Source organism: Aulonocara stuartgranti (assembly GCF_965226115.1).
Source record: "Aulonocara stuartgranti genome assembly, chromosome: 22".
In the NCBI taxonomy this organism is placed as follows: domain Eukaryota; kingdom Metazoa; phylum Chordata; class Actinopteri; order Cichliformes; family Cichlidae; genus Aulonocara; species Aulonocara stuartgranti.
Genome location: NC_138957.1, coordinates 11,708,523 through 11,724,428, shown reverse-complemented (window position 1 = coordinate 11,724,428; position 15,906 = coordinate 11,708,523). Strand labels below are relative to the sequence as shown.

The 15,906-nt window shown below is 41.4% G+C and overlaps 1 protein-coding gene and 2 long non-coding RNA genes across 3 annotated transcripts; 2 read left to right on the top strand and 1 right to left on the bottom strand.

Annotated features, from left to right (window-relative positions):
* The first annotated feature begins 492 nt into the window (after positions 1-492).
* On the top strand, positions 493-3,053 carry LOC309699430. The gene is made up of 3 exons (XR_014274343.1): positions 493-599; positions 1,784-1,878; positions 1,995-3,053. It is a non-coding gene; the product is annotated as an uncharacterized lncRNA (long non-coding RNA).
* An 11-nt stretch (positions 3,054-3,064) lies between these two features.
* On the bottom strand, positions 3,065-4,181 carry LOC309699431. The gene is made up of 3 exons (XR_014274344.1): positions 4,143-4,181; positions 3,388-3,476; positions 3,065-3,189 (listed from the first exon to the last, which is right to left on the bottom strand). It is a non-coding gene; the product is annotated as an uncharacterized lncRNA (long non-coding RNA).
* A 775-nt stretch (positions 4,182-4,956) lies between these two features.
* LOC309699601 (uncharacterized protein) lies at positions 4,957-15,156 on the top strand. Its single transcript, XM_082522692.1, has 3 exons — positions 4,957-5,492; positions 8,252-8,320; positions 10,447-15,156. Exons 1-3 carry the CDS (start codon positions 5,207-5,209, stop codon positions 11,913-11,915), a joined length of 1,824 nt encoding a protein of 607 aa, XP_082378818.1. The 5' UTR covers positions 4,957-5,206; the 3' UTR covers positions 11,916-15,156.
* Positions 15,157-15,906: the final 750 nt, after the last annotated feature.

Here is a 15,906-nt window from a genome sequence, read left to right as displayed (position 1 = left end):
TGTTGTTCCAAATGTTGATCAACATTGCAAGTGACCAATCAGAATGTTGCAACGTCATACTTTTGCGACTTCGGGAAAAACTACCGTAAAACAAAAAACGCTAAGCAGAATTGATATTGTCCTTGCAACATTGGAATTTCATAAATGCACGAATGGCTTGGCGTGCCAAAGAATAACGTCACAACAATGTGGTTGATCCTGTTGTTCCAGGATCAACCACATTGTTGTGACGATATCAGATCATCCGAGTTGCACACCCCTGGTCTAATGCATTTCGGAGGAGTTATTAATTCATGTCACTGTGAGCCTCCAAGCATCAAACGGATTTGAGCCTAAAAAGCAACGCATGAAAGCCAGTCCTCTTTGTTTATTCATCACCGGGGGTGCTGCATAAAGAGAGGCGACTTCTGCCAAAGTCAGGGTTAGTCGTGGTTAGATGGCTTTGTAAAGTACAGGCAGACAGAGTAAAGCTAGTCAGTGATGGTATGTATGTATTTGCATATATTATACAGGCCACTAGTGCTGACCAAGCTGCCATCTTTCTCTCTTCCCGTCTTTCAATGGCTGCTTCAATTTCAGCTTGAACCTCCAAACCGCAAGTAAGTAATCATTTTTTGTCATCTTTTCTTGCTGTCCCACTGGGCTGGACATTAGTTTAGTTTTTTTTAGCTACATCTGGTGAAGTTGTGGTAAAATGCTGGTATTAGCCTATTCGTCGTAGCAAGCTAGCCTGACGCTAATATTTGCTAAATTTAGGGACACCCATGTCTCTTCAGGAGTTGGAGGCCGGTGTTCTAGGAGCGGATCTCAGGATCTCAACAGGCAGTGTTGGGCAGTAACATAATACATGCACCGGCGTTACGTATTTAAAATACAAAATATGAGTAAATGTATCCGTTACAATTACTGTTCAATAGGTGATATTGAGAATACAGTTAGTTTGTTGAAATAAATGGATTACATGGCGGTATTTACCTGTTTCATATGTTAGGCTATGGTCTCTCTACTTTTTGGTAATTCCACGCTGGTGGAAACCCAAACAAAACACGCAATAAGAGCCTCTAAAAATTATTATACAAAAATTATTTAATATGATTTAATATGTAGGCGATAAGAGAGTGTTACAGGCATCGCCCTAAACAATGTAGCCTCATGGGCAGTGTAGTCCGTGCTGCAGGGAGAATGGACTGCCATACCCGTTATGTGTCTGTGAGCGAGGGAGGGAGAGAAAGGAGAAGTACAGCTGTCACGGAGCAGAAACGGGAGCTGGAAGCATGTAAATATAATAATAACCACTAAAGCCAAAAAGAGTGCCTGACGAGCCCAGCTGCAAGTAAGCTGTTAAGACTCGACTGTACACCGTGTTCTTGTTTTCCTCCGAAACAATAAGCAGCCTTTCAACGCCTCTCTCTGTCTCTCGCTAGCAAACTTGACCCAGACAACAAAGTAAAGCTAGTTTTCAGCTATGAGCCCGACACGAACCGGACGTATTAGCCAGAGGTCCCTTTACTACGGTTCGGAGCCGCTGACCTGTTTTATATACGCGCTGAATAGTTTTCTACACGAGATCGCTGCAGCCTTACCTAATGTCCACCTACTGTTACTCATTTATATTAAGATTTTAACATCTAGTTGGTGTTGGTATGGCGAGTAGCCTTCAGTAATAGTAATAAATCACACAGCAATAGTACATTCATGTAGTTGTAAAGTATTCAGAATACATTACTTCTATAATCTTTGGTGGAATACATTTTAAAATTAACCTTCCCAACACTGTCAACAGGTTAGCACCTCATACCACAGTGCATCAAAGCAGTCTCATGAGCGCTGGGAAGGAGGAGCCCAGAGCCCAAAACAGACAGTGCAGGAGATGACAAGGTTAGTAATTGTATGGTGAAAATTATACTTTATCTTGATTGGCAAAAGAAAAGTAAATACAAAATCTGCTTCTCACATATAGGGCATTTCCAAAACTTCAATTTCTTTCATTACAGCTGTCCTGTGCCAGAAGTTCTGTTGACCCACAGTGAGAGGCATCATTTCAGAAACACCAGGAAGACTGAAACTCATCGCCGGGATCAAGCAGGGCTCGTGATCTTCACCAGCAGCTCCCTCACAAGAAGGATAAACCCAGCATTTCATGAACACTGATGGAGACCTTTGCTTTGTGTAATGTTAGAAGTACTCAGATAATCCTCAGAGGGTCTGGACTTTTAATAGAATAGAATTCAACTTTGTTGTCATTGCACATGCACAGGTACAGGGCAACGAAATGCAGTTTGCATCCATCCAGAAGTGCTTTAGCCATGATATAGATATATTACAATATATATTAGCAATAATATAGATATGTAAGTATATTACAGAAATGGGTCTATTATGGTATGTTATAATGTACACGGTATGAAGTATGTTGTGAATATTCTATAACTATAAGTATGTACAGGCTGTAGTGAGTACAAACTATGTACAGGCTATGAACAGGATATAAATATGAAAAACTACAGAAATCTGAGATATACAGTTATACAGAAATGTGAACTATGCAGGTTATAAACAATTGTAGGATTAAAAATCATCATATGTACAGAATGATTATTTACACAGAACTATACAGTAGTGCAGTTAAGTAATAGCTATAGCTATAAGCTATAGTAATAGCTTTAAGTCCTGTAGAAAGTTAAATATATGTTGTGCTCACTGGTTACTCTGGTATGAATGACTCTGAATTACTTTATGATAAATAACACACTATTGTCAAAAAACAGTGAAAGAATTCCAGATCACAAGTTTTTAGTTCAAATACAAGTAACAACCTTTGACTTTTAATCAGGTTTTATTTAATTGTGTCAGAGAAAACATCACGTGCTCTTCATGTAGCTGAGTACATTCAGTGTTTAAAACAGAAGTTGTGCAGGTCTGAGATCAGCAGTTTTCTGAAACACCAAACTGAGGTCCTGTTAATGCTGATGTATAGTGACACAGTTACAGGGGTGATTAATCCTTTTGACTTTTTGTCTTTAAATTTATCAATAAAACAGCTGCAGCTTTCACTGACAGCACATGTGGTACTTTAATCTTTGTACTGTTTTCTTCAGTTAATTTTGGAGTTACTACAAAGATTGAAGATATAGGATGATCTGTCTGCTGTCACTGGGTGGTGCTGAGGTCTGAATCTGAGGACGGCTCCTGTAATCACAAACAGAACAGAATCATCACAAACTGAAATATTAAGTTTATCTCTCAAATCTGAAATAGAGCTGATCCTTCTCCGGCCTCACACACTCGGGATCTGAAGTTGTTCAGTCCTACAGTTCTGCCGACAGCTGTTTATTTTTTTATTTGTTTTAAAGGCCTTACTAACACTTTTTCTAATATCATGTTTACCTTTGAGTTGTTGATGCTTTATAAATGGACATCTGCAAAGATGAGATGATGGAGCAGGTTTCAGTCGAGGTTCAGTCTGCTGCTGCATCCTGGTCACAACATACAGAGGTGTTATCAAGAAATATTAACGTTTCAAATTATTTGTCCTAAAGGATGCAAGCTGTACAGAGTACTGAACATGTGACTTTGTGAACATAATTCATTAAAAATATTTTGTTTTTTAACCTGAATATTTGTAACAAACTCAGTAAAAAAAAAAAAAAAAAAAAAACCTAAAAAAAATAATCAGGGGAAAAATGTAACATTTTAAGTTAAGCTGACAAGCGGAAGTAGTTGGTTTCAGTACATAAGTATCGGGCTTTGCTATTTAATCCGTAGCTATTGACTAATGAGGGGAATTTAAAAGTTGGCTTTAATGTCCTTCCACATGTGGAAAGCGACAGAAAACATGCTGCTGTTTGCACATATTTAATAATCAGCTCTGCACAGGAGCAGAAGCAGAGTCCAGCCCGTTGCTCTTACAGTATAATACTCATAATAAAAGTACAGTAACCGTGGTTAGTCACTGAGCAGCCCGGTGCGTTTCTCTTGATTTCTTTAGTCAGGGTAAATCCATTCACCTGCACGGGGTAGCTAAACGAACTTTACAAAACATGTTTCCCCGACAGCCGAGTGCTCATCTTAGCTAGCTAGGTCCTTAGGTAGCTAGCTAAGGACCTAAATTACGGATTATCTTACAAACACATTTAACTTACCAAAAATAATGCGGTGGGGCCTCAGATCCTCCTGTCCGGTAGTCCAATTTACAGAAGAACACCTCAGAGCGGAGAAATGTAAGTAAGTAGTTCTACTCAACTGCAGTGCGCCCCAGGGCAGCTGTGGCTACAATGTAGCTTGCTATCGCCAGTGTGTGAATGGGTGAATGACTGAATGTAGTGTAAAGCGCTTTGGGGTCCTATGGACTAGAAAAGCGCTATACAAATGCAGGCCATTCAACTGCAGTACATCAGTCCGAAGTTCAAATACTTTGAACCTGTTCTTCACAAGGCTGTAGGAAGAAGGCAGCCCCACAGAGACAGAGCTGGAGTCTGACGAGAGGAGGAAATGGCTGATTGAAAAAAAGATCAAAAGACTTGCAGGAGGACACAGAAAATGGAAAAAAAAAGAGCAAAGAAAACTAAAAATAGTTTGTAGTTTATAGACTCTCTCCAAAAGGTCTACTGTCATCTTCACAGGCTTCAGCTCCAGGTTCTGACTGCATCACCTCCTGTCTGCATGTGTACTTGTCATTGTTCTGTATCAGGAGTTTCACAGATGGTTCTCCTGAGGTGCAGTCATCAGAGTAGAGGAAGAAGTGCAGTGGGGAGAGAACACACCCCTGGGGCAGGCTGGTGCTGATGGTCTGTGTGTGGCATTGTGATGCTCCTCAGCCTCAGCAGCTGCTGCCTGTCAGTCAGGAAGCTGGTGATCCACTGACAGGTGAAGGGGCACCTGTCAGTGGATCACCAGAATGACCCTGCTGAGATTTGGAGTAAACCATGCTATCACTGAATGTGAAACCTTTTTCTCAGGGCTTTCTGATCTGTTCCAGCTTCAGCTGCTGACTCACATGCCGTTAACTTCTGGCTAAAAATGTCCCGCACAACCAGAAAGTAGCAAGGAGACTCCGGAACTCTCCTCTGACTCCGACAGCCTCCGCTTCAGCAGGGGCGCTGTTCGCTCTCTCCGCACCGCGCTCCTCGACTCGGAACTCGCAGCGTGTTTACATTCCTGCTGGCTCTCTTTGTCCCGGAGGCTCCCGGCAGGGAGAAGCCGCAGAATGTGCACCGTGCAGCTGCTGCGAGTGTCGGTCCACGAGCGGATCAGCGCCGCCGCCGAAGACTTGTTGCTGCGGCTGGAGAAGGGAGAAGAAGCAGCCGAGCTCCCGACGATGAGAGCGCTGCTGACCGAGCGGCTGACGGTGGCCGCGGAGGAGATCGTCGCTCTGTTGGAGGAGACCGTGGCGGAGTACCAGGACAGAGTAGAGCGCTCGGAGCGGGAGATCTGCCGTCAGAGGAGGCTGCTCGATGCCGTGCTCAAGCCCGAAGTCCGGCTGCGCGCGGCAGGTCAGTGTCGCGCTAAACGCAAGCAGGACCCACGCAGAACACAAACAGGACCCTCGGTATGGGCTAACCAGCTGGTTATTGTCACCGATTAATGAGTTACTGGCTCCACGGAGACATAGCTGATCGTTCTCTTTTTCCAGTCAGCAGAAATCTGAAATATTTGATCTTCGAATTAATAAGCTTTTGCAGTCTCATCGGTCATAAAGGTTCAGTGTAAGCGCCACCGCAGAAATACTGTTTCAGTCTTCTTCTTCTTCTTCTTCTTCTTCTTCTTCTGCATAGGGTTTACTGGCGGTTGGCACTATTTCAGTCTGTTGGGGCCGATGCTTTTACTCACACTGCTTTCCAGCACGTGTAACACCAGGGGCGGATCTAGAAGGGTGGCATGGAGTGGCAAGTGCCACCCTAAAATGATCCCTTGCCACCCCAGTTTTGCATATGACAGTGTTGTTTATTAATATAAGATAGCATTAACAGTTTGAGCGTAGTTACAGTCAACAGTGAATATAAATGCTAAAACTGAATATATTGCATAGTGTTCCCCCCTCCACCATTAACAAATGGTTCAGTCCATAGCAGGACCGGCTTTTTTTTGGTAGCAAGTGATGGTTATGATTGTGCCAGAGCACATTTTGAACAACACCTTGGGAATTTCGCTTTTTACACAGATGGTTGGATGTTACACTGTGGAAATGGAAGGAAGGTGAGTGTTATTAACCCTGCGTGGTCCACGGACACGCTGCACCTCCAAATCACATGACTGATGTAAGCTGACATAGCAACAAGCTGCAGCCACGCTGAGTCTCTATTTCAGCCCACATTGAGAGTTTGGACTTCAAAGTTTTTACATTTTAATTACAGGCCAGTAAATCCAGAGTTATGATAATATATATATAAGCCATGCTTTTTTCTAAATACTGTCGTCACGTTTGTGTGTGTGTGTGTTTTAAGCGTTTTCTAAGGACAGCGCAAAAACGGTAAAGAAAGAAATAAAGCCACATGTTTCCTATCGGTGGAAAAATGTACCATGTTGACCAATTAAAAAAAAAGTCAACACGTGGGATTTGGTTGTTTAGGAAGAGGGGAGAGTTTTGTGACGTTTAGTGTGGAGTGTATACTTAGTGTGTTGTGTTGTGTAGTTGTTCTGTTGTGTAGTCGTCGTTTTGTTTTGTGTGTCAGTGAGGGCACTAATTAATGTCACAGAGGCACATTTGCAACGTAAACACTGTCACTAAGTAGAAAACCAGCGGAGTGATACACCTCCTGTTGTCAGGCCTGCAGGTTTATCCCTGTGCTGTTCTCCTGTTTTTACTGGCACACAACATTTGTGGGGCATCTTATTGCAACACCTGATTGTTCTCTCATTTTAGTTTTAGTAATATTTTTAAATGGTTGTACAAAATAAAAAAACGGCAGGTCTATTGGCCGCATTTTTAGATAAATTGTTGTTTATGTTTCCAAAATGTACATTTTATATTTGCATTTCAAGTTATAAAAATTTACTCCACATGTCTGTGGTTTTTTTTACAGTAAAGAAATACTACTAGGATTTTAAGTTCTTTGTGTGATTTCAGATCAGTAATACTAATGCAGTATGTCAGTGAAAAAAAACAGTTAAATTCAGTTGAGCTGAAAAGAAAGATACCAAACGAGGCAAGGGGAAAAAATAAAATGAAACAATTTGGGGGTGAAATACAAACGTAAACTCAAAAGGAGTCAAAAATGGCCGGTTGTATTTCAGACCTCAGAGGGTTCATCCAACAAATCATGAAAAATTAGATTTAAATTTTTGTTCATGACAGTGCAGATTTCTGACATTTTGTGTAATTTAAGCTGTAACAATGTGATTGTTTTCTAACAAAAAACTGTGTGAAACTTAAGTTAGACTTGTGTTTGTAAATGAACCGCCCCATGTTGTGTAGCTTTCTGGGTTTTATACTTATTGGGCTACATATTTATTTATTATACAGGCTATACAGAAACTCACATGTTTTATGTAACTAAAGTGTGTAATTATGTGGGCTACAGACAATAATCAAGTTATAGACTGTATTTATATGAAAAATGTGTATACTTACTGCATTTGAATTATTTTAACCATATGTAACCACCTGCACATGTGTTTGAAAAAAAAGGCTTTGAGGGTCATCAGCTGTTCCCTCCACTTTTCAGTCCACTTTAAACGCTTTTTTGGTTCTGAAGAGACGGCGCTGTTTGTGGAGCATGTTCATGCTTCTTCCGCTTTGTGTAACAGAGCTGATAGCACGGTGAGGTGTGTTCACAGGCTGTGGTCCTCATTTACCAACAGTGCACACGCACAATTCTATGTGGAAATCGTGAGCGTGACAATGACGATTCAGCGATATTTGCATACTTGGATTTTTTCAATGCTGCTGCGTCACTTTTAAAAAGGTCCAACAGCTTTGTTGTGAGCAGAGCAGCTTTGAGCTGCGTGGGGAGTTTGAAATTCTTTAAAAGGGGCCCACCTTAAAGAACAGGAGGTCTCCATCAGGTTAAAACATGTTTTCATGTCTTTGCTTTTCATGGAAAAACATTCTATAGATTATTTTAAGCTTTCCTATGTGGATTTTTATGGTCACTCATGAGTCAGTCATCTTATAGATGGGAATTAAAATGTGTTTGTTTTGCTGGTGGGACAGATTTTAGGATTTGCATGTACATATTGTTATATTATTATCCAGTGTATTGTTGTGTGTTGTTTCTCCTCTGGTTTAACTCCAAGGTTCTTCTACACACAGGAAATACCTCCATTGTGCAAACAGCCAGTCAGAGGACAGCTGAGATTAAGGTGACTGTGCAGTGTGCAGGTATGTGCATTAAAGTATTTCAGAATCATCACCATGACAATATTAATCTTAAAAATATACATTAAATATACATTAAACTGTTCACTGCTCCGCGGGTATGATGTATGTTTGATGCTCCAAGCAGCCCAGAAATCTTAGCAGGTTAAGTCAGAAATTAAAGATGCTTCCGCATCAGGTTAACACAAACCACACAGCCTGATTCTGTGTTCATTTTTTCCAAATAAAGGAATCTGATCACATATGCTCAGACCAAAGCTGGTGATTCTCAGTGCTCTGGGGTGAAAATGGTCCATATGTTAATGTAAATTGCATTGATCTGCACCAAGTAGATGAGGAGGGCAGGAAGAGCACAGAAAATCCCGTTTATTTTTTTCAAAATCAAAGACCCTCTGTAGACCAAACACTTGGCATTTCGGCATTATCATACCTGTTGGATTGGACTGAGTAACACCTGGAAATAAAGGTGCTTCGATCTGCATTACATCTGAAAGCATTCATCCAGCTGATGTCAGGACCTATCATAAATAAAATCAGAGTAAAGGAATTAAAATTCCAGTTTTTAAAAGGAGTTGAAAACCGTGTAAATGTAACTAAAACAGAATATGAAGAAAGAACCATTGGGGTCAGTTACTGTAGTTACTGTAATACCGGTTTCCACCACAGGGTGGAGCATTGAGTCAGTCTAACTTTCATCTAACAAGCTCACTCATTCAGTACATGTTTTGATTTTCGAAAGCAGCCTCTGAGGAAATGGATCAAAACATATCTCAAAATGCTCCATGCTGTAATGAGGGGTGGGTGATATATCAAATATACTCAATGTATCGCAAGTTTTTCCACGTATGATGGTTAAAAATGACTTCATCGCAATCATCGGGTATAAATTGCCATGGAAATATTAGAGTGAAATATTGCCGCAAAAGGTAGCAGTACCACAAATTTATTCTACCAGCTGAAACGTCATCCACTACAAAATTAAGAATGTTTTAAACTCCACATATCAGCGTCTCCCCACACACTAAAGAAAATGTTAAATAAACCAGCTGCAATTACCTATAAAGGTTCTTGGTCGCTCTCTAGACTTTTATTTCTGTAATTTGAGGTCATCACATTTTTTATTTTACAGTTTTTATATGTTATAAGCACAAAAGAGCACCTTTTTCATCTCAATTGTTTTATTGTCTCGTGAATTTATTGCTTGATGTACTTTTTGTTTCTATGATCTTTTGCTTGTTAAAGGTCTATTGTTGACCACAGAAAGAGACATAAGGTATGTCCCAATTCGTAGGCCGCATCCTTCAGAGGCCGCATTTGAAGGCCAATTACCTCACGGCCAGGCGACGAAGGCTGTCATAATTTGAAAGCTGCTCCAAATGCGGCCAACAACTGTGTTCTTCATTTCCCCAGATTTTAAGGATGGGTCGGGTCCTTTTTTCAGTGTTTTATTTGTTTCTGAGTAAATCGGTTTAGCTGAGATTAAAGTTATAGTTTTCACACAGCTGAATAAACGTCAAACAGGAAATGGTTAAACAGAAATGTGAGATGGTCGAGAATTTACTCCAATGTCATGTTATATATTAGCGAGCAAGGAGCAGACGGCTGAGTTTATTAAACTCCACCGCGACAGCTGGTGACGCAAATCTGAAAGCTAGACCGACCCATTCAACAGCCTCGCACTTCTGGCTTACTTGGCTTTCAAAGGACCTGGCCCACATAGACCGCGAAGGCCAGGTCCTATGCGGCCTATGAATTGGGACATACCTATACTGTAATGTATAGTCACTTGTGAAAAACCTTTGACTGGTTAAAATAAAATATTTCAATTTATTCACATTTTTTTTGTGTTTAAGTAAAAAAAAATAAAAAAAATAAAAAAAATAAATTGTCGATTTGAATGAGTATACCAGTGCAATTTTGGGCACTATATGAAAATAGCATTTGTTTTTGGAGGTTATTTAACATATCATGATATATATTGTGTATCGTGATGTAGCCCCCCCCCGAAAAACGTGATATCAGATTTTCCTCATATTGCCCAGCCCTAGCTGCAATAACTCAGCCATCACTAGGTGCATCTCAGGTGTTCTGATCTGATTGATGCTGACAACTGTTGTTTTCCTCCTCAGATCCTCTGCAGTCAGTGACGCTGTATGACCCAAACGACCCCACAGACCAGGATCCCTCCGATCCAGAGGAGCACGATGGCAGCAACGTTTCCTGTCCATCATCACCTCCTTCGCCCTCGCCATCCTACCACCCACCCCTCTCTGAGAGCAGCGATGGAGACCCGGACAGTGACTGGATTGAACATAGGCGGACTCTCAGACCTCTCAGGAGGAAGAAGCGTAGCCGTCCGGCGCTCAGTGTCACAAGCAACCGGAGGCGCTCGAGTCTGGCTCAGAGCTTCAGCTGCCACGTGTGTGACCGGGCACTGCAAGGGAAAGGCTTCCTACTCAAACACGTCCTGCACACCTGTGCCAGCAACCCAGACTTTCGCTGCGGTTACTGTGGGGAATGCCTGGACTCTGCCGATGGCCTGAAGGCTCATCTGCAGATGCACCAGGACAAAAGCAAAACATGCTCCTTCTGCGGGAAAACCTTCCATTCCATCCTGGCCCAGGAAATGCATGTGCGGTTGCACACAGGAGAGAAACCGTACAGCTGCAACTTCTGCGGCAAGAAGTTCAGTCAGAAGGGCAACCTGACATCACACCTGCGTGTCCACGCAGAAGAGAAAGCCTTCAAATGTAAAGAGTGCAGCCGTGCCTTCTGTCACATGAGCTCTTTGGAGCGCCACATGGAGGAGCACAGGAGCTCAGCAGTGCACACCTGCAGTGTCTGCGGTGAGGAGTTCAGTAAACGGAACAGTCTGCGGCAACACATGGCAACTCATCAGAAGAACGACAGCCTCAGAATTAAGACGAACCGCACTTCAATACCGTCCTTCCGCTGCAAAGTTTGCAGTGACACCTTTGATAGGAAGACCCTGTTAGTGAAACACGTGGCGACTCACCTGCAAGACACGGACTGCCGCTGTGGACTCTGCGGACACCATTATGAGTCCTCTGACAGCCTTGCTGCCCACCTGCGCTCTCACCGCGAGGCTGGCGGCACCTGCAGCATCTGCGGGAAGTGCTTCCCGGGCCAATCGGCGCTGCAGATGCACCTGAGGATCCACACTGGGGAGAAACCCTACAGCTGCAGCTTCTGTGGGAAGGCTTTCAACCAGAGTGGCAACCTGAAGACACACCTGAAAATCCACACGGGTGAGCGGGCGTTCTCCTGCAGCCTGTGTGGGAAAGGCTTCACCCAAAAACAGACCCTGGACACACATGTCCGCTTTCACAACAAGGAGCGCCGCTTCCTGTGCCAGGTATGCGGGAAGGGCTTCATGCAGGATGTGGACCTTAAGAGACATATGCTGATCCATACCGGGGAGAAACCATACGCCTGTAGGGTCTGTGGGAAAAGTTTCCAGGCCAAACGCTCGCTTAATGGGCACCTTAAAGTGCATTTAGCTGGCCAGGAGGACTCGAGGCCAGAGCCGCAGAGGACAGCAGAGGACAGCTTCTACTCAGGATTCACGCAGTTGTAGTACCACAGCACCTCCCCATTATTCATAATAGCACAGAACACTACAGTTGACAGGAAGTTTCTGACAAAATGGAATCTCTATAAAGTTGGTCATGTTTTCATAATGGTAGTGGTACCACCTTCACTGACTGTACTCCTGTCATGTCCATCTGTCTCCCTCTCATTCACACACATGCATTTTGTTTTCCTCTTACTGGCTCCTCTTTTCTCCAGAGCATACCTCCACCTCTCCATGCTCTCCTCCACCTACTCACTACAGATCACGGCGTCATCTGTAAACATCGCAGTCCACAGACCTTATCTCTCAGTCGGTCCTTCACCACAGTAAACAAGAGGGGCTCAGAGCATACCTGATGTAATCCCACCTCCACCTTTAACCGCCCTGTCACTCCTACCACTCAATTCACCACTGTCTCTGTCCTCATACATGTCCTGCACCACCATCACAGACTTCTCTGCCACTCCTTACTTACCGCAGTTCCTCTCTGAACTGCTAATCATCTGATCCCTCTGACCCACAAAGACACAGTGAAGCTCCTTTTGACCTTCTTTAAACTTCCTCATCAACACTCTCAAGGCAAACATCACATTCACTAACTGTCATCCTTTCTCATTTTCTTCATTCATCATCTCCTCCATGTACTGCTTACATCACATCACACCCTCTTCACTTGTTATTACATTTCAGTCCTTGAAACAGCTTGGTCTCTATGTCTAGCCAGTCTCCTTCCTTGGTGTCCAGTCTCACATACAGGTCACAATAAGCTTTTTCTACCATTGCTGTCCACTGAGCCTGTGTACTTCTGTCTACTTTTTTCAATCAACCCACTTTTTCTTTGCTAACCTCTCCTGTAGTTCCTCATTCCTCCACTAAGTCTCCTTGTCCTCTTTCCTCTCACTACTCAGTCCTCTGTTAACTCTACCTGCCACCGAAAGCTTGTTTCACCTCCTCCATGAACTCTGTACAACATTTATTTTTCTACAACTTCCACCATTTAATCTTTGCCTCTACCTTTGCTCAATTCCACTGCTTTTTTTTTCAAACTTTATTTTTTTTCTTTAGAAATACACAGTGCATCTTGCTCCTTTATACATGCGCATATATACACACATACTGTACACATACACCCACACCTACATACATATACACACACCTTCAAATACCTACATACATACAAACTTTGCATATTGTTGTATGTGTCTACACAAGTGCCCATTCAGCACAAAATGGAGAAAAGTCCAGTTGAGCACTAAACAAGGTCCCGGAAATAAAGTTAAATGAAAAGAGATTGAGATGGGAAAATCATTTTGTATGACCATATCTTTGAAATTTTTCTTTACAGAGTCTTAGAGAAAAGGTAAATGTTTTCCATTTCAAAAATATCTTTTACCTTTTTAATCGTTGTTTTCTCTCTCCAATAAGATTTAATAGCAGGACAGGTCCAGAATATGTGATAGTGATCAGCCATGGTGTTGCCACATTGTCTCCAGCAGTTACTAGATTCAGGTTTGCTATTCTGAAGTGGTTTATTTTTAGGGTTAATGAAAAATCTAATGTTATTCTTCCAGGAATATTCCCTCCAAAGAGGGGACCTTGACGTGCTATTGTTTGTCTTCTTTCTCCCATTTGGTCTTAACATATTGGGTGTAGTGCTTCCTGAATGATTGTAAATATGAATAGTTTAGAGATCAGCCTTTTATGTACTTTACCTTTCTAGGTGTTCACAAATATGTCAATGAGGCACCCACTACCTTACAACTTTATTATTTTTATTAAAGTGGTGTCTCAATTGTCTATAAAAAGCAGTTTTATTTAACCTGTAAGTTTCACTGAGTGGTAAGAATCTGCCCATATCTGTTTTGGCTGAGATTTTACAGTATGCTGTAATACCCTTCCAAGTCCTTTGTGGTAGTGTAAAGTCTGTATCATATCCTGCCCATCTTAGTATTTACACTTTCCTTTCTAAATTATTAGTTTTTACCTTCTTTAATCCCTATGTTTAAAGCTACTTTAGTGTACACGTGTTTTTCCTGTAGGCTTATATCACCCAATAAAGACTGTAAAACCTGTCTAATTGGGTAAGTTCAAAATCTTTTCATTTTGCTTCGTATCTAGTATCACAAAGTCTAACCAAGTACTGAAGCTGTAATCGTAATTGTCCTCCAGGTTAGGTAAAGACAATCTACCTTGGTCTTTTGGTAACTGTAGAGTCTCAAGTTGTACCCTGGTTTTTATCTCGCCAAATAAGTTGTGAGATCATTCTTTTCCACTCATTAAGTTGTTTCGGGGGAATTTCAATTGGCAGGGACTGAAAAAGAAACAACACACGGGGTAAAATTGTGAAGAAAAAAATGGTCACAATTTCTATTCTGCCATACAGACAAACTGTCAAAGGTGCCCATCTTCCTGAGTCCACTTTTATATTTTGTGTGATAGCGTTATAATTTAAGTTATAAATTTCTGTCAAATCCTTTGTTATGGTGACTCCAAGATACGTCAGTTTGTTAGTATTCCATTTGAAATTATGCATTTTACGTATGTTTTCTTTTGGTACATAGATGCAAGTTAGAGTTTGGGTTTTTTGTATATTTAATTTGCAACCTGAGTATTGGCTAAATTGTTTAAGACGAGTCATCAATTTAGGGAGGCTAGAGTCCGGATTGGACAAGGTCAAAAGTACATCATCTGCATATAAGCATATTTTATACTCCACTCCTCGATTTCCTTGTCTTCTCTAATCTATTGAACCAGGGCTCTATAAAGAGTACAGACAAAGTAAAGTTTAGGGGACTCCCCTGAAGACATCCTCTCTCAAGCGTAATAATCCTAGACAGATTTCCATTATTTTTTATCTGGGCAGTTGGACGACTGTACAGCAATTTCAAACAACCTATGATCTGTTCTTTGAATTCAAATTGTTTTAGTACTAAGAGATTCAGGATTTTGATTTTTTGATAAGTTTGAGGAGTCCAAGGTAGGGTGTAATTGTACATTTCAGTCTCCACCACATATCAGAACACCTGATGTCTCTGTAGCAACTAAATCAAACATGGTCCTTAATAATGATTTGTGTTGTCCAGGAGGTCTGTAGATGTTAAGTAGCATCACTACTTTAGAGTCTAGAATTCCTTTTACCAAAATATATAGTCCTTCCTCAGCTGGAAGGAATTTGTTTTAAAATTAGAATTGCAACTCCCCTATTGGGTCCCTTTGTGTTTGATAAATAAAATATGTATTTCAATCTGGGGTGTTTAGGTTTTTGTGCCCTTTTTTGGTAAAGCGGGTCTCCTGCCAAAGAATTATATGATGGTTTTCCTCTTTCATTCCAGCAATAAGTTTACATCTTTTAACTGGGTTTTGTAACTCATTGACATTAAGTGTTAGTAAACTATACTGCTGAAAGGACATGCCTTGTATAAGAAACAGCATTTACATTGTAAACCTTGGGTGACAAAAAACACAACACACATCTGACAAAACTTGGAACTTTAACTGAAACAGAACAAATGAGAGAATGGTGGTTTCTACTCAAAATCAGAATTTCCCAAAAACCTTTTGGAGAGGAAAGCTCTTGCATTACGAGGGGCCTCTCCTCGGTAAGGTTATGAATAATCAAAGTATTACAAAGTAGTTAGTAGTCAAAATAAACAGGAAAACAAGCTTCCAGAACAGTGGCTTATTCTCCAAGTTCTCTAAGGCAGACATTTGTAACTTCCAGTGTAAAATTAAACTGAAATGGTTACACTAAATTATATTTAGTGTTGTTAAACTAAAGTGTCAAGCCTTACCCAGGGAAAGTCAAATCGACAGAGAAACTGAATTTCTCTGGATTCTGTGGTTTGGGTCTCTCTCTGTGACTTCTTTGCATTCACAGCTCCGTATCACTTAGGGACAACTCCAATTTAATAAACGTTTCTAAAAAAACTCCCATAGTTTGTCTCTTACAGTGTCTTCAGGAATTCCGTATACACAAATGTTGTAGCTATATTTT